The following is a 23,853-nucleotide window of genomic DNA, read 5'->3' on the forward strand; positions in this document are numbered from 1 at the left end:
CCACTACCCACAACCACAAGGCCAAAAATATGCACTATATTGATTAATGATTACATCCAATAAACACCCTCTAATAATCTGTTTTAACTAACCCTACCATATCAATCTAGTCGACTACCTGCCCATTAACAAAGTCTAATAGCCAGTCATGCTTCATAGACTTTCATTACAACATTTGAGGAAAAAAACAATGTAACAACACGACAACGTGAAATCAAAGAAAATCTGAACTGTCAAATAGCTGCAAATGTTCGATCACAACAGTTATTTTGAATAAATAAAGTTAAGATACTGTTTTCTTATTTGGTCATTCTTCTTGTACAGAGTAATCAATAAGTTGTTTTTATTCTAATGAGGCAAAAAATACTATATTATTATGAACAGCTACCTCGTAACTAGTAAATCAGGGTAGAAATTGTATTTATTCAACAAGCAAATGAAGCACGTAAGTTACTTGTATTGGCAAAATTTGTCACGAAAGCTTGTGAAAGCTATACATATGCTTTCTTGCATATGTGCTCCGAATATTATTGGATAAAATCTCAACTTTAAGGAAACAAATCACAACTTAGCTTGAGATCGATTGAATATATTCCCTCCTATTAAAAATAGTATTTATTTATACCATATTAGGTTGTACCAAAAAAAAAATAACATTTCTTAAAAGTTACTCCTACTTATGGTTGGGGAAATAATTATACCATAAAAATAGTGTTAAATTTTTCAAGATCTCAGATCGAGTCGGTATATCAGGTAATATATGCTAAACAAATCAAGAATTAAGGTTAGGCAAGTGATTGTGATGTCTTCTTTTCATACCTAAAGGAAGATTCTCAATTTATTAACTCTTTTTGCAAGAGAATTTTTCTTACTAAAAAATTATTAAACCAGTATTTACTGACACAATATTCTGGAAATGTCTCGATTTGCTGCTTTATCGAGAAAAAAAAGAAGTTAATTCTATGTATAACTTTTAAGTTACATAAGTGAGAACACTTCATTGGCGATTTGCTTTTTATTTTAACTTTTAAGTGAAGTGACAAGTGCATTAATTAGGAGATATGTTAATATGGGAGATCTTAAAAGAACAATGATTCTTCCGACTTATGTTTGTTTTATTTACGATCAACCTCATTTTGTATTAGTTTACTTTTTTCAAACTTTAATAAATAAATCAATATAAAAGTAGCATATTGCACTAATTAAAAACTAATATACTTAAGGCTGGTATACTTCGACAGTGAACATTTTTCATGGAAAATATTTTCTAGTGGGGAAAATAAATGAATTTTAGTTTTTCTTTAATTTGTTTGATTTGACTGAAAAATATTAAAATAAGAATTAAGGAGAAAATAGAGTTATCGAGAATGAAAAAATAGAGGAAAATTTTCTTTCAAATTTTGAAAATTGACGAAAAAACTATTTTCAACATTAATTTTCCTTTTTAACCTCTTATCTGACTAAACAACGAAAAATCTGAAAAATGTTTTCCTTCAAAACAAATGAAACATCAATTACGACATATTGGAACAGTATAAGTATAATTTCTGAGCGAAACTTAATACTTCCTCGATCCTATTTGTTCTTTCTACTTAGACTTCTTTTTCTCTCTTAAAAATATTGTAAATAAAAAGAAGTAAATAAAAAATAAAAGGAGTAATAATTTTTATTTTAAAAAAATTGAGTTTCAAAGGCTTACATTCATACCACTTTTTCTATTTATTGCTTGGGTACATTATGGAAGTATGGATGCTAGTTGCCATGTGATCAAGTGGATCCAATTTTGACTAATCACATCTACAAACTTGCCCTATTGGGCTAGGCCTACCAGTGTATTTATGGATAAGTTTTATCTCAGACCCATTATTATATGGATCCGCCAACCTATAAATTTATCTTTATATAGATCGGAAATGTAGCTGTTGGACTCACTTACAACAGTTTGGTGAGGGGGACCGTGGACTGGACACAAAAGCCAAAAGTTGTGTTGGGCTCACCTAATATAAATCCATTATTGTGGATAATTACTCCCTTTACCTAATTTATCCATGAAGGGTTTTTTAATAGGTTAGTTGAAGTGTTGAACCATAAATTTGTGAATGTGAATCAAAATTTTGACTATACTATACCTATATTAGCTAATGCCTAATAGCCTATACTTATAGAGTGATTGACAAATGCATAGGTTTTACATGTGCATAAATCATAATAGGTTAAGGAATACATTAACTTTATGATTTGATTAAAAGTTATTTATTACGACCAATTATGATTTTAAAAAAATCTTGAGTGATACCGTCTCAAATTCGGACAGTTCAATCCGTATTTTTCTTTCTTCCACCTTCATCTTCGTCCTTCTCGTTTTGTCCCTCCTCTATATGCTTTTCTCCTCCTACATCACCTTCATCTTTGTCACGCTAGTGCTCGGTTTTCTCTCGCTATACGTATGATGCTCATTCTGATCTTTTCGATTTCTTTTATATAGAATGACATGTTTTAGTCAGTATGCTTTATCTGTATATTATTTGTATTAAAGTACCAAGTGTATAATCTTCTAGTGGAAGTGTAGTGCATACACGTAGCTAACTTTGTCCAAGATCATTACCATTACACTTTAATATTGAGCATTGGTTAGTACATATGTCGTCTATTTCATGAAATAAACTGTTCCTCTTTTCGAGTCATTTCATAAAAAAGTACTAACTATTTATACTAGGGGTGAAAGATATATAATGTTTTTATTACATTTTACCCCTATTTTTTCTCTTTAACATTTTCTATCTCCTTCAAATGTAATAGGTACATGCACTCTCTGTTTTCACTACTCCTAAATTAATTAAAGAAATCAAATGCACCTAACTTTTTACTTACTCTATCAAATTCGACTTAAAGTATGTATATACATTCATGAGGTACTTCTACGTGGAAAGAATGATGTATATATATCTACCAAAATAAATATTCTTGCTTTTTTATTGTGATTTTTATTTCCCCAAAACCAATTAAGAGAAGTGAGTCAGTGACTGGTTACATAAGTCCCATTATGAGTAACCAATTTTCTCAATTCACATCCATCCTCGATAATAAAACTTAATTACATTTATAATGCCTTGTGTCGTCCTTTTGAACTACCCCACTACAAACTTGAAAAAGTTGGAAAAGGGACCTATATAAATGATTTCAAATCTTTTATTATGTACTGTACTTATATAAACAAGAATTAGTGTCTAATTCAAGCTTAGCCTGGATTTATTATATACAGTAGTGGATTAAATTGTGTGTCTAACTTCTCGTAATCAGTCGAAAATCTTAACAGACCTAGTTTATGAAAAAAAAATTATACAAAATACTTAAGATTTTGTGTTTTAATTAATACTGTATCATTTTTCTTATATAAGGTCTTACTTGCTTACAAAAATACTTTACATACTATTTAGGCAAAAAAAGTATTTAAGTACAAGTTGACTTGTGTGTCATGGTTAATTTTTATTTATAGTAGAAAATAAAGAAAAAGTTTAATTTACCTAAAAAATGAATCAATTTTCAATAGTCTTCCATTCTATTAACACTAGTCATTTATGCACGTGATCGCCGTGATGCATGTCTCACTTTTTTAGAACATTATTTATAACTCTTTTGGGCATAAATAAAGGTAGATTTTGAACATTAGACATATTTTTTGGGCTCGCTAATTTTGTTGATTAAGCCTTTATCACTTAACCAAACTCGACTTTTATTATTTATGTTATTTATACTTTCTTTAAGATTTTTAAAATTAAACTGATGAGCGTTAAAAGATTGTTACGCAGATTTATTAAGGATTTCTTATATTTTTATCAACAAAGTATTTTGTTTTAATTAAATCATTCACTTTGTTAAGGCCCCATTCGTTATCGTTTTTTGTTTTTAGTTTTCAGTTTTTTTTTTTGAAAAATAAAAACCAAAAACTGGAAACCAAAAAAGTGGTTTTCACTTTTCAGTTGCCAGTTTTCAAAATCATCATGTTCCCAATAAATTTGACTGTTTTTTAATGCATTATAGAACATATATCATATGACTTTGAAAAATCAAAAAACCAAAAAACAGAAAACCACAGTAATATCGAACGGGCCCTAATTGATTGTATTTTCCGTTTTGATTTACTACTTGATTGTGTATTAATTGATCAAATATTTGATTAATATAATTTCCTTTGTTATTTTTTTTATGCTATATTTGAGTTCGATTTTTTCATATTTTTTTAGTAGAGTAGTTGATTTACTGAGGATAATTAGTAAATTTATTGGGGACACCATAACTCTGCTTTCATTATATAATAGAGATAAGTAAGTTTGAATTGAAACAAAAATCGATTTCAAATAGTAACAAGTCAATTTCAATAAATTTTTTTATTTCAATCAGCAAAACATAACGAAATTACATAAGAGTAATAAAATCAATAAAATCATCAATGATAAATTTTGATTTATATAAAAAATCAAAATAATAAAATACGAAAAAATAAGAGTCACTCTCATTAGTAAAAATTATAAAAAGTTATTAATATATTTAGGAAATATTGAATCAAGCATTTATTACCTCAATTGATGTGAAAATGCGTCTTAAATTCTTAAACTGTTTTCATTTAAAGAAATGTATTTAATGCTTATCATTACCCATATATTTAATAGAGTTTATTAAAAAAATTGCAATGTTGTGAAAAAAACGAAAAAAAAGAAAATAACGATGTAGAGTAGAAGAAAACACAAAGACGTGCTAAGATCCAATTCTCCCCTGCTCAAGCAGGTACCACGGCGATCTGCAGCGGCGCGCACGCCGGAAACTCACTTTCTCTCTCCTAAATTTCTTCCGTCTCTCTCCTAAATTTCTTCCGTCTCTCTTCATTTCTTTATATCAGTTACTTGAAACTTTTGCGATATTTTGCAGAAATCTCTGCAAATTCAGTTCTTCTTCGCTTAATTTATAGTTCAATTTATAGAATTTCATATCGGATCATTTTTATTTCAATTGCACCTTGTATATGATCCATTAATGGCGAAAATTAGGGATAGGACTGAGGATTTTAAGGATGCTGTTCGCCGTGAAGCCGTTTCTTTGGAGTACGATGAGGTATTTTCTCTCTCATCCTTTTTTTTTTTTTGATGAAATTGATAATTCTCTGGAATTCGGTGGTGTTTAATTAACCTAGATATAAGTTTGATTCCTTTTATTTTGATGTGTATATTGGAGTAACTTGAATTTGTATAAATGTAGAAACTAGAAAGTAGTTGTTTATGAAGTTTTTTAATTTTTGATGTGTTAGTCTAAAGTGGCTGCTATAATGGCATCATTCATCATACACAAGCCTCGAGAAAGGACTCAATTCATGAAAGCTTCACTTAAAACAGTAAGTGAATCGTTTTTACCTCCATTGTATTGGAGTAAATTTGATTAGATGAAGATTTGGAGCTTATTAATGCTATTGTGTGCTGATTTTTTGTGGAATGATGGATTTGTGGCTTTTCTAGCTTGAGAGTATTGGAGAGTTGGATCAGTTTTTGATGAAACATAAGCGCGATTATGTGGATTTGCATCGGACAACGGAGCAAGAGAGAGATAGTATTGAGCAGGAAGTAAGTTCAAACCTAACTGCAATTAGGAATTTCGTTAATTTTTGAATTCAATGACTTTGATTAGAGTGTTGATCTTGATGTTAACCTCATTCTTTAGCACAATAACTTAAGATATGTTTGATTTTCTTTGAGAAGTAACTTATTGGCAATGCTTTGGCTACTTGCATTCTAGAGCAAAGAATAAATTTTTTGTGATGTGTTGAATTTGTTCACTCTAGTAGGATATGCTGGAAGCTTGAATGAGGTGCACTAAGATTTTTGAAATTCATTAGTTTCTTTTATTTTTGAATTTTGTTTGCATCTGTTCTGCCTCTTTCTTATTTTCCTCCTGATTCGCATACAGTTTGTGACGGTAAGCAATTGGGCTGGTTACTGATTCAGCTTAAGAAAGAAACTTTTGTTTCTAGAATATTGTTGTAATTGTGGCAAATTCTGAACTGGAGAGGACATTAGAAGCCTCCTTCTTTCTTAGATAGGTATAGATAGAGAAGGACTTATTGACTTTTCAATGTTGTCAAAGAGCTGACCTATGATTTTTTCGTGTTGTCGAATAATTATTTCTATGTAAAAGATGACTAGTGGTTGATTAATTTTGTTATGGACTGTATTCTTTTTAATTGTCTCTTTCTTTCAACATGGGATTGAATCATCCCCTGAGATGCTAAATGATTTTTCTATGCTAATAACCTACATATGATATGGAAGATCCAGTGCCAATCAGTGTTATTTATGTTATGATTAGTCTGTATAATGGCTTATTAGTTAATCATTCAAGACGCAAAACTCAACAAATTAATTGAGAAGAAATTTTAATTGATTATGAATTCTCTGACAAGTGGAAGTTATTTCTATGCAGGTTACTTCTTTTGTTAAACTATGTCAAAAGCAGATAGACGTTCTAAAAGCTAGTATAAATGATGAAGAAGCCAACTCGAAGGGTTGGCTTGGTATACGAATGGCTTCCAATGCTGATACAATTGCGCATAAACATGGAGTGGTATGTATGAATTTCCAGGATAGTTTAGCTGTCTTTTAGCTAAGTATAGTCTTTCTTTACTCCGTTGCGTCTCTTTTATTGGGGATGGGTGCTTAGATTGGCGCCACGACTCCGTTCCTCTATGAGACTTGAAATGCATATTTGTATTCTTTTTCTAGTACGTGATTTGAGCTTTCTTGTCTGTGTTTGGTTAAAGATGTGTTGGTCATGTTACCTGTAAGTGTAATCCGACAAGTAGAGAGATGATCAAAATATTTGAAGCTTGATGAAAATGAGAATGGGATGTTCATTTCAATTTAGTGTGCACCTGCTTGAAAAATGAGTTACCCCTATAACTATGATGCATACACTCTGACCTTATATGTGGACCTTTGGAGATACTCCTTTACACACCAGCTCTTTACTTCCTTACTGTGGCTGCCCAGTTTCCTTCTATCTGTGCTGTATGCCCAGATTTCCTGTTTATATCCTGTGCATTATGGGTTCACATCTTTGGTGTGTATCAGATCTAAAACTACCTATGCTAAAGCAATTGCCATTCAAATCCTGTATGGTTGAGATTTTTCTTTCATTCACCAGTTCTCTACCTCCTTACCCTGGGTGCCCAGTTACATACAAAGAATTCCTTGATTATCAGTGTAGTATGTAGCTTTCTTGTTTATGTCTTGTGCATCAAGGGTTCATTTCCTTGGTGTGTATCATATCTAAAATCTACCTATCCTAGCTCAACTGCCATTCAAACGCTGTATTGTTGATCCACTGGATATCCTATTGCCAGTGAACCGTGTTCCTCCCTGCTGTCGGGTATGGTTTGATGTGAAATTGAAGATCAAAATTACTAGTTTTTCAATTCATGAACATACCACTCTATGGCAGTTGTTTTTTTTAGTTTGACGAAACTTACATAGTGGCAAGGTAAGATTTCCTATGGTAAATTTTGCTCTGAACTCTAATCGCAATGGTTCCATATGTAACTTTTATGTTTGCATTTTACTTTCCAAAGCAGAAATGCTTTTGTTTTCTGCACATTTCAATTGAAGCTTAAACAATCCTACAGGTTTTGATATTAAGTGAAAAGCTTCATTCAGTTACATCAGAATTTGACCGGCTGAGAGCTATACGGTTCCAAGATGTTCTGAATAGAGCAACGCCCAGAAGAAAACGAAACCGTATCCCTGAGTCAAGTGCAACAGACCACTTGAAATCAAAGCATCTAGAGAATAAGGAACCTGATGAAGTGGAACCCAGTCCCCAAAGAGTCCAAGAGCAGCTTTTGGATGATGATACTCGTGCACTTCAGGTTATTAGTTGCATATGCATTCTGATGTATTGGAAAGTATCAATGCACATTGTTTCTTAGTATATGTCTGTTGGTTGTCTTACACTTACATAGATTCCTGTGTAATGTAGGTGGAGCTGAGTAATCTTCTAGATGCAGCTCAACAAACTGAAACCAAAATGGTGGAGATGTCTGCACTGAATCACCTCATGTCTACACATGTTCTCCAGCAAGCCCAACAGATCGAGCATTTGTACGAACAGGTTTGGTTTTTTGATCGACAGACCTTAGACATTTTAAGTGCCTTTGGTTAACCTGAACAGTGAATGCAAAAAAACTCTATTAACCCATTGGGTAATCATGATACGGAATTTAATACTTAGTGGATTACAACTCAGGAATTACAGCAAATACAATTAATTTCTATTTTTATCTTATGTGGGTAATCCAGCTAGGTGTAGCTTTGTCCTTGGTGATTATGTATTGATCTACAGTTGAATTGAAACTACAAATGTACACAAACTTTCATCCTTCTAAAACTCTCTTGTACTCCCTCGGTAATTCTTTCTGTATTTCTTAAGTGCCATTTAATCATTATGATAGCCATCCTTATTTCAGTATAGTGTTAATACGATTATCAGACAGAAACCTTGGATCTACATATAACCTGCCATGATTTGTGCTTGTAGGCAGTTGAAGCAACGCAAAATGTGGAGCTTGGCAACAAAGAGCTGTCTCAGGCCATACAGAGGAATAGTGGTAGCAGAACATTTCTTTTGCTATTTCTGATTGTACTTACTTTCTCTGTCTTATTTCTTGACTGGTATAACTAGTGTATGTAAATATCTGGTCCAACATTTGCAAGCTTATCATCAGTCATCATCACTCTAGAAGGTAGTCCTTGTTAATTTTTTCATGGAACTGGGACAGCCAAGATCTGTGCATGGTCATGACCAATGGTACCGGGGGTGTGAGACTAACAAATTCGACCAATATGACTTCAAATTGAGATTATTTTTCAGTCTGATCTTTTTGGTGTGTAATCATAATACATTAGCATGATAGAAATTAAATCCCATAAATGGAGTTTTTCTGTGTGCTGACGCTAACATTTGGAATCTCTTTAGACTCCTTTGCATGTTTGCTCATCATTGAAAGTTGTAAGTTAAGATGTTGAAGTTTATTCGTGTTGTGAAGGAAGTTCCTCATTCAGCTTATTACATCAAGGATACACCACTTCTTTTAGAAGACGCTGTTGGCTTCCCTTTGACTGCTTGTCTACTTTTAAGGTACCTACAGGCTACATATCTCCGAAATCCCTTGCCCATGATGGGAAGATGTGGCATGTTTGTTCTCCTATCAAGCATACATAGGCTAAAGGTCAAAGCATTCGACTTTTGGAAGACATTTGTTAATCATTGAGTTTAGGAAGACATTCATCAACAATTGTAGTACTACTTGAGATAGGAAATGTTATACCTAAATGATTATTCTAATTGATTTGTTCATGCCACAAGTCGTGTCCCATGTACACAACGTCCAGGCCACACATCTTGCCTCATGGAATTTGTTAAAAAAAATTTCCTCGTCGGAATTTTGTGCTGGTTGAAATTTTGGATTTGTCGGTATTGATAGGCGGTGGTGATGGCGAAGATGAGAGAGAATATGAATCCGATGAGGAGTTAAGTTGGAGTAAAAAAACAAAAAAAAAATATTGTAAGAGTATAATAGTACTTTTAGAGGGGAGTTTGGACTATTTTAAGTAATTTGGGAGCAATGTTTAACAATCACCCTATATATCTCATTGGCCCTTTCACTTATCCTCGAGTTCCGTTAATTGAAGCTTTTAGATTAACCAAAGTCCAAAGAGATAGCAACAGAAGTCATGGCGTAAAGCAACAAGTGTTTGTTGAGATTCGTTCCCAAGTACTCGTCTTGAAGAGATGCCAAGCTTTTGTAGAGAACTTCAAAGAACCCTATCGTGTCTTTGGTTTAGTTTCATCAAGGAGTATGACAACATTTGCAAGCAATATGATAGAAGGTGGAAGATAAAATACACAAGTTCTTTTAGATTAGCTAATTGTGTTCGTTTACCTTGTATATTAAGGTGTCAAAACATACACTTCTAAGTTCTAATTCCTAAGATGACAGTATTAGCTTCAGCAAAACATCATAAACATAACAGTACCAAAGGTCCAAAATACAACTTATAGATTAGCTAATTAAGGTAGGAAACATCTGGATTTTAGAACAACACACTTAGATCTGAGTTCCGATAAGGAAGACAGAAGTCAGCACAGCTTTCGTCTCCAATGACGCTTTCAGTATTGCCAATCCCTGCATAAACATAGTAGTAGTTTGCATTAACATAAAATCAAGCTAAAAAAGATTAAAAAGAACAAAAGACCACCAATTTATTACCTCCTTAAAACCAACTCGAACCTCTTTTTCCTCCAAGCAAGAGACATCCTTAACATTAAACTTATTGATTAGAGTAATCCCTGAAGTGGACATAGGTTTCACCTCCAAGTTATCCATCAACATATAAGTCACCATCCCCTTCACATATCCTCCACTCGATCCGCTGCTCGACAACGTCGTATTTGTCGAACTTGTTGTTGGCTTGACAAACTGTATTGGGGAGTTCATGATTCCATTTCTATAGGCACTCTGACACTTGGGACACTTCATCTCTAACCCTTCATCGTCAGTGAAGTAGTTCCTACATCCACTTGAAAACCTATAGAATTGTTTTGGAGCATCAGTAGTTTTTGGAGCCTCATTAAGTGACAACAAAGAACATTAACAGCTGTTTTAGGATTCAGAACTGAATCTTTGTTGAGAATTGAGTTGAAGTAGTGAGAGTTGAGAGATTTAGCACTTTCGTAGAGGTCTCCAAGACAATCCACCGTGTTTTTCTGAGTTAGGAGTTTGACAACAGTTCCAAGAGGCAATGACATCAACAGCCAGCGTGACAAAAAGGTCACGGGTTCGAATCTCATCCACCCCTCCTTTCTCAGTGGAATATTTCACGCCAGGTATGAGGGAGGCCTGTGCTACATCCACACTTCAAGCCCAAAAGGCTCTTGCGTGAGGGGGAGTGATAGAGTATAGATATATTCCTGGGGCCTCAACCATCAGCTTAAGCTTTTGGTTGAGTTGGTCCTTTAACATGGTATCAGAGCCAGACCCACAGAGGGTCCGTTAATTTATTCTAGGCCAATTGAAAAAGGGACCTCACATGTGAGGGGGAGTGTTGAAGCTATGATGTATAGCACACACCACATGTGAGTGTCCCACATTGATTAAATAAAAGAGATGGGTTCACTTTATAATGCAAAGGGGTTACTCCCCTTATTGCATATGGTTTTAAGGTGGAACCTCCTTTGTATTGTGAAGTGGACTCTCTCTCCTTGTAATGGGTGCGGCCCAGGCCCATATTTAACAGGGATCACATTATCTTTCTCTTCCTTACTTTTAAAGTGCCTAGCACTCTAACCCAAATTAGGTTGACCTAATAAAGGTATGCATTTGACAGAGCTTTTCATCTTATCTATCAATATATTATAGCGATATAATTAGATACAAATTACAATATTAAGCATGCCGATTTTGCAATAATCATTCTTAAAACACTTCTATTACCAGTCCTTACAAAAAAAGGTAATTTAATCCATTCCCTAAACATAGAAGTGTAGAACTACAGAACAATCGGACAATGAGAAGATGAAAACTAAGCTCACGTACAGCGCACAGTTGGAACTTTGCATGGAAAACAAAATACAAAAGCTTTTTCTTCAGATGAAAGAAGTAGAAAAGCTCTTAGCAAAATATCCAATAACAGCATGCATGCCAGTAACTAGAAAGAGCCTACTTCTTGTTCCAAAGGAAGACAGTACTCAGCACAGTCTGGCTCTCCAAAGACGCTTTCAGTAAATTTAGTCCCTGCAAAAACAAACACCATACTAATACTATGACTATCGTCGAAGAGCGTAAGATCATCTCATCATCAAAGAGATATAGTACCCCAGCTACTATATATAATACTACCTCTGTTTTTTTTAGTTGCAACGATTAGACATTTTCCCTCTCTACTTTATGTCAAACCGTTACAACTAAAAAAAACAGAGGTAGTATATACTTCCTCCGTTCCATAACAACCGAACATAAGAATTGGGTATAAGATTTAATAAACATTACTTTCAAATGTCAAAAAGTCATAAAATATTCTTGTCATTTTGTCATTTTTTTTCCATTTAAAATATGTTTCACTTATTATAAAACGCAAGAAGGAATAGACTATAGAGTGGCGTTATATTACCTCGTTACAACCAACTTGAACCTCTTGTTCAGTCAAGATATCAAAATCAATAACGATGGACTTAATGAGAGTTGCAGACATAGGCTTGACCTCCAAATTATCCATCACAATAAAAGATATTGCTTCTTTGACAAATTTTCGTCCATAACTGGGATAATTAGTAGGTTGCAGACTTGCTTGCTGTCCACTTCGACCTTCATAACATGATAACAAAGGAATAACAACATTAGTTCTTGGCTTTAACGCCATACCTTTGTGGCTATCGGACTCGAAGCAACTAGGACTGAGAGCTTCAATGCTGTGGTACAGTGCTCCAATGCAACCAACCTTGCTTTCATTATGCTCTTTTAGGAGTTTTGCAACGATTGAAAGCGGTAATGATAGCATGTCGAGGATGAAATCTATAAATTCTTTGCCTGCTTCAGCAAATACAACCTTTTTATTCTTTGTGTCTACAAATATCTTCAAACTCACCATATTTTCTTGAAAATTTATTAGCAGTTTTACAATTCTGAATGAATATTGTAAAGCTTGTGTTTTCCTTTTATAGAGTGATTGGTATGATATAATTGGTCAGATACACGGTAGGAATTTATTGGGTTAGATACACGGTAGGAATTTATTGGGTCAGCATATTGTTGATGGGTTCCCTATGCAGAATGCAATCTAGTATGCAGTATTCTAGAACTTGCCTCTTCACTTTTTTGTTCTTTAAGAACATTTCAAACGTTGGTCCAGGAACTGTTTTCCAATATACCAGAAGAGAAAATCCTAATTCCTGACCCTGTCGACAATACAAGATTCTATTTGGGGATAATATATAGAGACGATAGGAAAATAGAGGAAATCGTGTAATTTTTTTGATTTGATTGAATTTTGAAGTGGAAATTTTTTATATAATAATTATGAATTTTGATACTTTTAACTTATATCTAGTGTTATACTTATAAAAACCCATTTTCAATATATCCTAGATGGGATAATCAATTATGTGTCAACATTCTCAACAAGTTCATCATAAATCAAACAAATCCAAAATCAAAATCAAAATCAAAATCTTCTTGTGAGCATTGTGTTGGATGTTACTCCATCACAGGCACACGTACTTGTGCCAAATACGTGATGCAGTCCAAAACATAGCTATTTTCTCTGAAAATTTTCCTTGATTTTTGGCTAATAAAAGGTGTCTAATATAGCTCACACAATACTCAAACACATAAGGTGTATCAAAAAAAATCTAGAGTTCGGGTGAAGAGTAAATATCAGTAGAAATTTTCTAATATGAAAAATCAAAAATAATGATTGAGGTTATTACTAAAGAGTACAGACTTAATTAGGTTTTTGTATTTATTGAAAATATAGAAGGTTAAAGTTCCATAACAAAACAAATACTATACTATGAAACGGAGGGGTAGTGCTGAGATAGATTATCTAAAAAACTAATTGAGTACCAGTTATGACAAACGACTCATTAAAAAGATTGTGCAAAATTACATCATAGAAGTACGAAAGGCATAGAAGAACAAAAACAATGAGAAATCAAAAGATTATGCAAGATTACACCATGAAATGATGAAAGCCATAATAAAACATAGAACCTAAAACACCCAAAATTAAAAATACGAACTGTGAGCAAGATAATATCATCAATTCATCATCCAACCGCAGCATGCCAGGAATCTGTAGGAGACAATTACTTCGTTTCTTCCTTTCCAAGGAAGACAGTAGTGAGCACAGCTTGATTCTCCAAAGAGGCCTTCAGTATTGCTAGTCCCTGTCAAGTGTATGTCAACACCATTGTGATCACATCTTCTTATCTTTACAAATTACAATATATATATATATATATATATACCTTTACAAATCAATTATGCTTCAATTTCTATTAGAGTTTCGTATCAAGTCGAAACTCGAAACTTCAAGCTATGAAGCAAATCAGGTATTTAGTCATTCAAAGCGTCTTTTAAATATTTTATTTTAGAATAGCGAATAAATTTCATTGTCATAGACTTAGGCCTCCGTATTTTTGAATTGAGAGTTGAATCTATTTGAACTAAAATTAACTGAACTGAGTGAAACTGAATTGCAAAGAAAAACTAAACTGAATTGAAATTAACTAAAAATAAATCCAAAAAAACAGGAATTTTTTCCTTGGATAATGCAAAATTGGGTTTTAATTCCCAAAATATGTCTCAAAAAACTAAAATTCCCTGCGTACCGTCCACGTAGCATGGCACGCGAGATTTTTTTTTTTTAGTAAAACCGCTACTTGCAGTAGCGGTTTACAAGTGTCGAGAATTTATTTTTTTTCAACTTAGGTAAAACCGCTACTCGGAGTAGCGGTTTACAAAAAAAAAAAAAAAAAAAATTATGAAAACTGATATCTGCTTACCATATTTTGCACAGGTAAACCGCTACTACGAGTAGCGGTTTTCGTGGGTTAAAACAAAAAAAAAATAATTTTCTCGCGTGCCGTCCTATGTGGACGGTACGCAGGGAATTTTAATTTTTTTGGGCATATTTTGGGAATTAAAACCCACTTTTGCATTATTTAAGGAAAAAATTCAAAAAAACAGGGGCTTACAAAAGAAAAATGCAATGTTTAAAACGAATAAGGTACATAGTTACCTCTTTGCAACCAAGCGTAACATATTTCTCAACCAAGAAATTGAAATCCCCACCAAAGGACCTTATGAGGGAGATGGACATCGGTTTGACCTCCAAATTATCCATCACCATATAAGTTCCCCCTCCTTTCACAAATCCAGGATCCGAAAATGTCCATGATGATTGTGGGCTCAATTGACTTGGAGGAACATATTTTAAGCTAAACTCAGACGTCATTGAGCCAGTCTTGCAAAAGGGACAAACTGTCCCTCGGCGATCACTAACACGGTCAGGATGCTTATCACACTTGTAATATGTTACTAGATAAGGGACATCATCGAGTGACAATAAAGGAACTTTAATAGCAGTTGGCTTCAGCACATAATCTGTGCTGATATCTGGCTGTAAGTGTTGATTATTGTAGATACTTTCAGGGCCGTTTTGGAGATTTTGGGGCCCCGGTTCTAACATGAAAATTGGGCCCCTAAATTTATAGAAAATAAAGATCGAAGGTTAGAGTTCTAAAGATAGGAAATTGAAAATCTAAAGATAAATCTTTGACAAATTTATTAAGGGTGGGAAACAAGGGTGATTTCTTCAAATATGAAGTAAAATTTTCAAAATAATATAATTTGGGCCTTTATAATTTTGGGGGCCCTGTGCTGTTGGGCTCCTTGCACACCCTCATCTACCCCTCTGGATACTTTTATAGAGTGTTCCAAGGCTACCCACCATGCCTAATTCCTGAGTGAGCAATTTTGTGACAGTTGAAAGGCGCAACGACATTATGGAGAAGATGAAATCTACAAATTCTTTCTCTGCTTCAGCAAACGCCACTTTGTTTGTCTTTTCGTTTACTAGGATCTTCAAATTCATTTTGGTCTCACTAGCCATATTGAGATAGAACAACTACACTGATTAATGGTTATTAGCAGTTTTATGAACTCTGCTATAAACTAGCAAGGCGTAGATGTTAGAAAGATTGTCTTGGTATTTATAGAGAAATTATGTTGTTCATTAGTCAGTTTTGGCAGTTATTAAATATCGCCATTGCGCGATTGAGTTTCCTTAGGCGCTCTAGTTTATTTTGAAACTCAACAGCCAATGTAATTGAAGTACGTTTTTCTATAATCATTAATCAATGTTGTACATTGCATAGAAATCGGAAGATGTTGAGATAGATATCCAAGGGTCTACAAAGGACATTGATTGAGTGACCCTAAGGGTTGTCAACCCTTTTATTATTGAATTCTCATTGGTTAGGAATACATCAAAATATTACTCCCTCCGTCCCATAATATAGTGCTTGTTTCTTTTTTCACGGTCTCCAAAACGTAACTTTGACCTTTAATATCTCCAATTCCTTATTAATAAAAAATATAAAAAGTTGATATTATGAAACTACACATTGAGACGAATCTAACAAGATCCTACATGAATATGTTTTTTTATATATATAAATGAGAATATTCGGTCAAAGATTTTAAAGTTTGACCACCAAAAATGAAATAGGCACTATATTATGGGACGGAGGGAGTATTTTTATATCTCTTCTCTCCTCATTTATTACATACATATTAATATTTTATTCTAATGTGTCTAAGAGAGTTGGCAACCCTAAGGATTACTCAAACATTTTCCGTCTACAAAAATGAATCGATGTTAACCGCACTGGGAATGAGAAGATAATGTACTAAATTTACGCTTAATTAATATACGAGGTTCAGCGAGGGCAATAAATCATAAAAGAATTTCAAGAGGCAATACACAAGACTAAAAAGAGCAGTAGATTTGATCATAGATTCATGATGCATCAGTTCACAGGTATAAAGTTACGATTTTATGTATACAGCCATAAATAATACTATTGGGGAAGGGGGTTGCCGTGTTGGGGTGCTTGTTGGGCTTTTGAGTGAGCGTCCTGTACAAGCACTGCACAGTCCAAGGATAAATTACTTACCATAGAATTCTTGAAAAGGGGACTCCAAAAAGAAAAATATATAATACTCCTATTTCCTTGTTTTTTTTTTTAGTAATTTAAAAGTCTATTTTCATTGATTTAGAAGTAGAGTACACATGAAAATCACGTGGGAGCCCAATGGTTGGAACTCTCACCTCCCAAACTCATGGTCGGGAGTTCGACTCTCATTAACCCCCAAATCTGGAGGTGTTTGTGTGGATATTTGCGTGTGGGTATAAATCCTACTTTCCAGTCTCTGGAAGTTTCCTTATGGGTTTAGACGATGCTCAAAATCCAAACTACAATTCGCACACAAGTCTTATTGATGTGAATCTAAAAACACCTTTCAAAGAGTTGGATGATGATTAGGATAATGATCAAATCACAAGACAAACTCAATGATTTGGGATCTTAGGCCAAATACAAGACTCACTCGATCTCCCCTAATCTTATCACTCAAGAGACACTCAAAGCAATAAGGGTTAGTTTCAAATTTGAGATAAACTCAAAGCACAAAACTATAGACACGAAGGTTCTTTTTTTTTTTAATCAACTCAAAAACTAAGCTTCTCCTACCATAAGCACTCCTTATACTACATCCGTTTCTTTTTAATTGTTACACTTTGACATTTTACACTATTCACAAATTGCACTTTGACCCTCTTTTGTGATTTATACGTGAATAAAAACATAGTCATGTGGGATCTTGTTAGATTCGTATTAGTATGTATTTTATTAATATGTAGTTTTTATATTTTTTACAAATACAAAATTAGAGATATAAAGGCTCAAAGTAGTGCATCGGCATGCGTGAAAAGTGTAAGTGTAACAATTAAAAAGAAACGGAGGTAGTATAACATATAGGAGCAGAAAAATAAAGCCTAAAAACCCTTGAAAATTGTCCATCTTTAGACAGGTTTTAGGAGTTACAAAACTCCTTGATTCAAGCCTCTTGAGAAGCTCATTTAAGGAGTTGTTACAAGGGTTACAATCGGCAACTAAGGAGCCTAAATAACTCCTAATTACATGCCTAACATAAGCCTAATTAGTATCAACCACACATGCCTAATCATGGATCACTTTACGAGTAATCTCATGGTTATTACAACCCCAAAACAAAACCAAATAGAAATCCATACATCACTTGGGCTTTCTTTACAGCCATACTTGAAACCCATACAAAACTTGAGCCCTTCAATATTGCATGTCACTTTCAATCCGTCATCCAAGTTAAGTAAATAAAAACATCCACAAAAAAAGCTAAACACGTCCAACTTCAAGCAGCAACTCCTTGGGCTTTTAATCGACATCCCATGTAATGCAACACTTGAATTCGACCTAAAATGTGTCCAAATTAAGTGTTTGACCACTTTTTCCTAAAGTTCAAAATGTGAACTTATTGATGGACCTATCAAGAGTTAACTACCCAATAAGGACCTAAACTATGAGAATTTTTTCTAACAAGGACTTCAACAATTTTTTTGATCTACTAAGGACCTCAAATTAACCATGGTTACATTTTCCATCCAATAGGTTACGTTTTCCATCCAATAGGTTACATTTTTCATCCAATTTTATTAACTTTGTTTATTTTTTGTTTAAAAAATTGAAAAGGACTCACCAACTCAATTATTCTTTATCGCTCTCCATCTTCCTTCTAATTTGACGTTAACTCTTTTTTCATAAAACTATGAGTATTTTTGTCAAATTGGTACTTTAAGATACATTATTTGATCATATGATCATTTTTAAAAAAAATCACCACATGTGTTTATTTTTAAAGATTTTCTTTAATCATATGAGTATTTCTTAAAATTTCGCCTACATATAAGACGTTGTAGAAATTTATTAAAAACAGATATACCGTAGTAATTTCTTTAAATACTTGTATGGTAAGTTCTTAACATATGTTGGCGTCCACCTTTAATCATACTAGATTGCAAATACATGTTCTTATTTTTCTTTAATTTCTGTATTTTTTTCTTTCTTTTCCCCTATTTTTTGCCCTTTATCCTGCTTTTGTGAATAGTTTGGCATGAATTCATTAACTACTGACCCGAGACTTTTTATTAGTGTCCGAGAGAGAAAAGAGAAAAAAGGTAAAGAATTGATAGAGATATAATTATCGATTCTTTAGAGTTCTTCTGAGACAATTACTCTAAGAATATATAAGATGTAAATAGAGGTGAATATATAACATTAGCTAAAGGGCTTATATGGTCAATGAAGATTTATTAAATACTTATAAGTAGTCCAAATTTTAAGAATACTCATATGATTAAAGAAAATCTTTGAAAATACACACCTGTGATAATTTTTTAAAATATGTTCATGTGATCAAATAATGTATCTTAAAGTATCAATTTGATAAAATAACTCATAGTTTTATGGAAAAAAAAGTTAAAAGTCAAATTAAGAGGAATATGGAAAGAGATAAAGAATAATTGAGTTGGTGGAGCCATTTCAATTTTTTAAAACAAAAAGAAACAAAGTTAATAATATTGGATGGAAAATGTAACCATAGTAGATATGAGGTCCTTAGTAGATCAAAAAAATTGTTGAGGTCCTTGTTGGAAAAAACTCTCATACTTTAGGTCCTTACTAGGTAGTTAACTCGACCTATCAAAGTCTACGAAATGAGCCAAATTGACCAAATTATGATTGTTAGGAATATAAATATCAACACTAATAGTTCTAATTCCTCATATAATTCATGAGCTTTTCTTTTGAACCTTGGACTTGCATCACTTATGCCAGCTGATAGGCCCAAAAAACTAGAAGCCATCTTACATTGATTCACATTTGGACATTCACAAATACTTCTCGACCTTACAAAACTGCATGGCAGCAGATGGAGATACTAATATTTTTGCACCAAGCAATAGTAATAATTCATCAATTCTTCTCGCGCTTTGTTTAGCCAAATCATCAGCAACCATATTCGATAAAGTCCCTAATTCTTCTTTTTTCTTCAAGTTTTTATTGTTTTTATTATTAATAATCTTTCGTTCTCTCTCTTTTTTTTTCCAGAGTTTTCTACCCAAATTTTGGATTTTTTCTCTCTTTTCATGAGAGTTTGATTTTATTCTTTTCCCACGTGGAAAATTAGAAATTAGTTTGAGAAATTGTTTCTTTTGGTTGAAGTTGAAGTCCAAGACCATGGGGCTGTGTTGTATTGCTCGACTTGTTTCGTTGTACTTTTCTTCAAAGAAGAATTTGATATGATCTTGTCTAATTATATCTAGTTTTTCTTTAATAGTTATGTAGATGTCGTTTGGCCTTTAATCAATGAAATTTCTCTTAAAAGAAAAGAAGGTAACAACTGAAAAGTGAAAGTGTAACAATCTTTTAAAAATAAAGGAAATATTAGCTAATAACAACACCAAAGTGTGAGTTTGTTTAAGTTTTTAAACTAATAGAATCGTTTAACAAAATGTACACCTAGAGGAGCATGCCAATTTAATTGGTAACGATTATTGAGTAGAGATATTGTTTGTTTGGTAATTATACTCTCATACTTGGAAATGGAATATGTGAATATATTTTGTAAATATTTTTTAGTTATTGTTAGAGGCGACAAAATGGACTTTTCTATATCCGATCTAAGACGTTTAATTTCATCCGAAAAAACCCGTAATAGAATTGAAACCCAAAATAATTAATATCTCAACCAGCAACTAGACCCGAATACATATGACTCGTACGTTAAAAAAATGAACTTATACTTTCTTTGGAATAAAGTTCAACAACCAAATAGAAATTTATAAATAAACATAAAAGCTTTTAATCTAGAATAAAGTCTCTAGATTAATGTATAATTACCATCCTTGATGGTCAGGTTGTATTTTGGATAGAGTTAGGTGTCTCCCCTCTACCGGGTGTGCTAGCACTATAAAAATTTCTGTCTACTGAGACGGAATACCTAGTATTGGGTCGAGTCGCCTCTCTCTTGAGATATGAATAAAGTACAACGAACAATTATCAAAAAAAAGTCTAAATATCAAATGACATTGTGACACCATGAATCCAAAATATTACGTCAGATAAAAGAACATACAGTATGTTACTCCAAAACTATGTACTAATACAAACACTAGAAATATAAACGAAAACAAATAAACAATAAAACAAGATTCTTGATCATGAATCTTGACTAAAATCTATAAAAGTATATAAATGAGAATAATTGGGGATGAAATAACTTGTTCCATATTTGCTATTGGAACTATTCAAGTTACTTGAGTTAAATTAAAGTTCACGGTCCGAACTCAAATGGACCCAACCCAACCCAAACGGTAAGTCTAGTCGAATATGATCCAACATGGATGACCCATTTGCTACCTCTGGTTAGAGATGGCAATGGGTCCATGCCATTTTTCAGGATAATCCGGGTCCGAAAATCGGGTCGAGTCTAGGTCCACTTATATTAGACCCAGACCCGATCCATTTACATATTAGATTTTTTTTTTACTTAAACTCTAAGGTTTTGCGAGTTCTAATTTTGTATATTTGTGAGTGTTGTAACTCCATCTATAAAATTTGTAACTCTGTAAGTTGTAAGTCTTGTAACATTTTAAAATTTTTATTATTTTTAAAATTTTGTTTAGATACTGTTTTAACCATGAATCTGACCTAAATATATCATGGCGAAATTTTTTAATTACATATATTCAAAAATGTGATGAAATCTTAAACTTAAGAAAGACCCAGTTTGGCTGAGTTAGGAACCGTAGACCCTTAGACCCAGCGAATCTGGATTTGAAAATTCTAAATCCAACAAATCTAGGGTGGGTTTGGTCTGTAAAAAATAAAAAGGGTCTTGGTCGAGGTGGACCCAACCCAAACCCACCCCATTGCCATCCCTACATCTTGTTGTCAATGATAGTGAAGTGAAATTTGTAACTCTGTAAGTTGTAAGTCTTGTAGCATTTTAAAATTTTTATTATTTTTAAAATTTAGTTTAGATACTGTTTTAACCATGGATGCGATGACCTATATATATCAGCACGAAATTTTTTAATTACATATATTCAAAAAATGTGATGAAATCTTAAAATTAAGAAAGACCCAGTTTGGCTGAGTTAGGAACCGTAGACCCTTTAGACCTAGCGAATCTGGATTTGAAAATTCTAGATCCAAAAAATCTAGGGCGGGTCTGGTCTGTAAAAAATATAAAGGGTCTTGGTCGAGGTAGACCCGACCCAAACCCACCCCATTGCTATCCCTACATCTTGTTGTCAATGATAGTGAAGTGGACTAGTGAAGAAGATAGGGCAAATTTGATTGGGTTAACTAAAATTTCAAAAATAAAAACATAAACTTTTAAACTGTTTGAATTCGAATTTTGATCATCCCTTTTTGTGATGAAATGAATTGTTAATTTACGTACTAACATATTTTGTGGATTGAAATTGATCTATTACATCGAATATTCTGGCAAGCAGTATCCAGTTTTCCATTTTCCGGTGGAAAGTTTACAATACAATGTATCTTCAAATCTAAGTTCCAATTTTCCAAATCACTAAATCAAATATATAACAGACCCGATCTACTCAAACCTAAGTCACGCCATGGATCGATTAGATGAGCTGACAAGGTACTCGTAATATTTGTGTTGAAATGACACCATGAATACTTAAACCAGTGATGAGAGTAACCTTAGATTTGAAATCACAAAAACACACATTAAGATAACAGAACATAGGATAAAAGTAAAAACACAAGTAAATACTAATACAGTACTAGAACTAAAAAGCAGTACTAATGAAAATTAGATGGAAGTTTCAGCAAGACATCAATATATAAGATATTAAATCTTCTTTCCTAGGAAAACAGTAGTCAGCACATCTTGTTTCTCCAGAGATGCTTTCAGCAGTGTTAGTCCCTGTCAAAACAAACCACGCAACAAAATCAAACATTTTATACTCCTATAGTCCTATCTACTTAATTTCATTAAGTATACTATGCAATTCATAGAAAAAAAAAACTGGGTTGCAAAATACCTCTTCGATACCAAATTCAACTTCTTTCTCCTCCAAATGATCAGAATCCCTGACAATAAGCTCTCTGACGAGGGGGATACCCAGGAGAGACATGTCCATGGGTTTAACATGCAAATTATCCTTAACCATATAACTCACCTCCCCTTTCACATATCCTGGTGTTGACGATGTTGATGTTGTTGGTAAAACATGTGTAAAGTTCGATTCGAAAACCATAGCATTTTTGCAACTGGGACAACTCACTTGTGGGAAATAACTAACATAATTCATGTGATTTTGACACCTATAGATTTTGATTATAGTTGGGGCATCATTGAATGACAAGAAAGGAACAACAACTGGAACTCTTGGGTTCAGCACTGAATCTTTGTTGAGATTGGACTCGTAGTACTGACTACTCAGAGATTCAATACTTTTATAGAGTGTTCCAAGCGAACCCACCATGCCAGATTTCTCATTCAGCAGTTTTGTGATGGAAGAAAGGGGTAATGACATTATTTGAAAGATGAAATCCACAAAGTCTTTCCCTACGTAGGCAAACAGCACTTTCTGGGCTTTTACATTTATTAAGATCGTCAAACTCAGCTTCTTCTCCGTCACTTGCGCAGCCATATTGAGATGGTTCTAAACCTAAGAGACTAAGACACTATATTGATTTGAAGTTTTCTAAATTGTACTAGGAGGTATGTATGTTGAAGTGGTTGTTGGTTATATTTATAGATATATTTCATTGTTCAGAGTCTACAATAATTTTGCATGTATTAAATCACCATAATGCTACTCAGTTCTCTATGCATTCTATTCGTTTCACGTTTATTCAATTTGTTGGGGGTATTTCAATAGCCACTTAGGAGTAAAACCACACCGGGAATAAGCAAGATAATAACTGCTGGCTTTACAGGTCAAGGGAGCTTCAGCATTGGGAATATGGGATAACACTCGAACGAATAACAACAAATTTAATAGCCCTCTATGGCTGTTCAGTTCACCTTATTTTTGCTTATTTCAAATCTAATCAGATCAGATCAGTTCAGATCATGCTTATATTTAAAAATCACTATATCTTTCATTACAT

General features: G+C 33.3%; 4 protein-coding genes across 10 annotated transcripts; 1 reads left to right on the forward strand and 3 right to left on the reverse strand.

The window, feature by feature from the left end:
* Nucleotides 1-4,690: 4,690 nt before the first annotated feature.
* LOC104903885 (syntaxin-81) lies at nucleotides 4,691-9,404 on the forward strand. Of its 7 annotated transcripts, XR_008968356.1 has the most exons (9): nucleotides 4,692-5,109; nucleotides 5,303-5,386; nucleotides 5,508-5,612; nucleotides 6,469-6,609; nucleotides 7,667-7,909; nucleotides 8,020-8,151; nucleotides 8,340-8,445; nucleotides 8,578-8,647; nucleotides 9,086-9,100. XR_008968356.1 is itself a non-coding variant. In XM_019248218.3 (8 exons), the coding sequence occupies exons 1-8, from the start codon at nucleotides 5,032-5,034 to the stop codon at nucleotides 9,259-9,261; spliced, it is 1,029 nt and encodes a 342-aa protein (XP_019103763.1). In that variant the 5' UTR covers nucleotides 4,691-5,031; the 3' UTR covers nucleotides 9,262-9,404. The 7 variants fall into 7 exon arrangements, 5 of the variants coding, with proteins under 5 accessions (XP_019103763.1, XP_019103762.1, XP_057248807.1 ...); XM_019248218.3 differs by lacking the exon at nucleotides 8,340-8,445 and having other exon boundaries at nucleotides 4,691-5,109; nucleotides 9,086-9,404; XM_019248217.3 differs by lacking the exon at nucleotides 8,340-8,445 and having other exon boundaries at nucleotides 4,691-5,109; nucleotides 9,090-9,404.
* Nucleotides 9,405-11,477: 2,073 nt separating this feature from the next.
* Nucleotides 11,478-12,724, reverse strand: LOC104903877 (hypothetical protein). Its single transcript, XM_010692007.4, has 2 exons — nucleotides 12,210-12,724; nucleotides 11,478-11,833 (listed from the first exon to the last, which is right to left on the reverse strand). The coding sequence occupies exons 1-2, from the start codon at nucleotides 12,684-12,686 to the stop codon at nucleotides 11,759-11,761; spliced, it is 552 nt and encodes a 183-aa protein (XP_010690309.2). The 5' UTR covers nucleotides 12,687-12,724; the 3' UTR covers nucleotides 11,478-11,758.
* Nucleotides 12,725-13,902: 1,178 nt separating this feature from the next.
* On the reverse strand, nucleotides 13,903-15,710 carry LOC104883471 (uncharacterized). Its single transcript, XM_010668003.2, has 3 exons — nucleotides 15,549-15,710; nucleotides 14,838-15,218; nucleotides 13,903-13,983 (listed from the first exon to the last, which is right to left on the reverse strand). The coding sequence occupies exons 1-3, from the start codon at nucleotides 15,708-15,710 to the stop codon at nucleotides 13,903-13,905; spliced, it is 624 nt and encodes a 207-aa protein (XP_010666305.2).
* A 6,698-nt stretch (nucleotides 15,711-22,408) lies between these two features.
* On the reverse strand, nucleotides 22,409-23,558 carry LOC104883461 (hypothetical protein). Its single transcript, XM_010667996.3, has 2 exons — nucleotides 22,779-23,558; nucleotides 22,409-22,660 (listed from the first exon to the last, which is right to left on the reverse strand). Exons 1-2 carry the CDS (start codon nucleotides 23,388-23,390, stop codon nucleotides 22,586-22,588), a joined length of 687 nt encoding a protein of 228 aa, XP_010666298.1. The 5' UTR covers nucleotides 23,391-23,558; the 3' UTR covers nucleotides 22,409-22,585.
* Between the last annotated feature and the right edge of the window lie 295 nt (nucleotides 23,559-23,853).

Source organism: Beta vulgaris, chromosome 2, assembly GCF_026745355.1.
Source record: "Beta vulgaris subsp. vulgaris cultivar EL10 chromosome 2, EL10.2, whole genome shotgun sequence".
Classification (NCBI taxonomy): Eukaryota; Viridiplantae; Streptophyta; class Magnoliopsida; order Caryophyllales; family Amaranthaceae; genus Beta; species Beta vulgaris.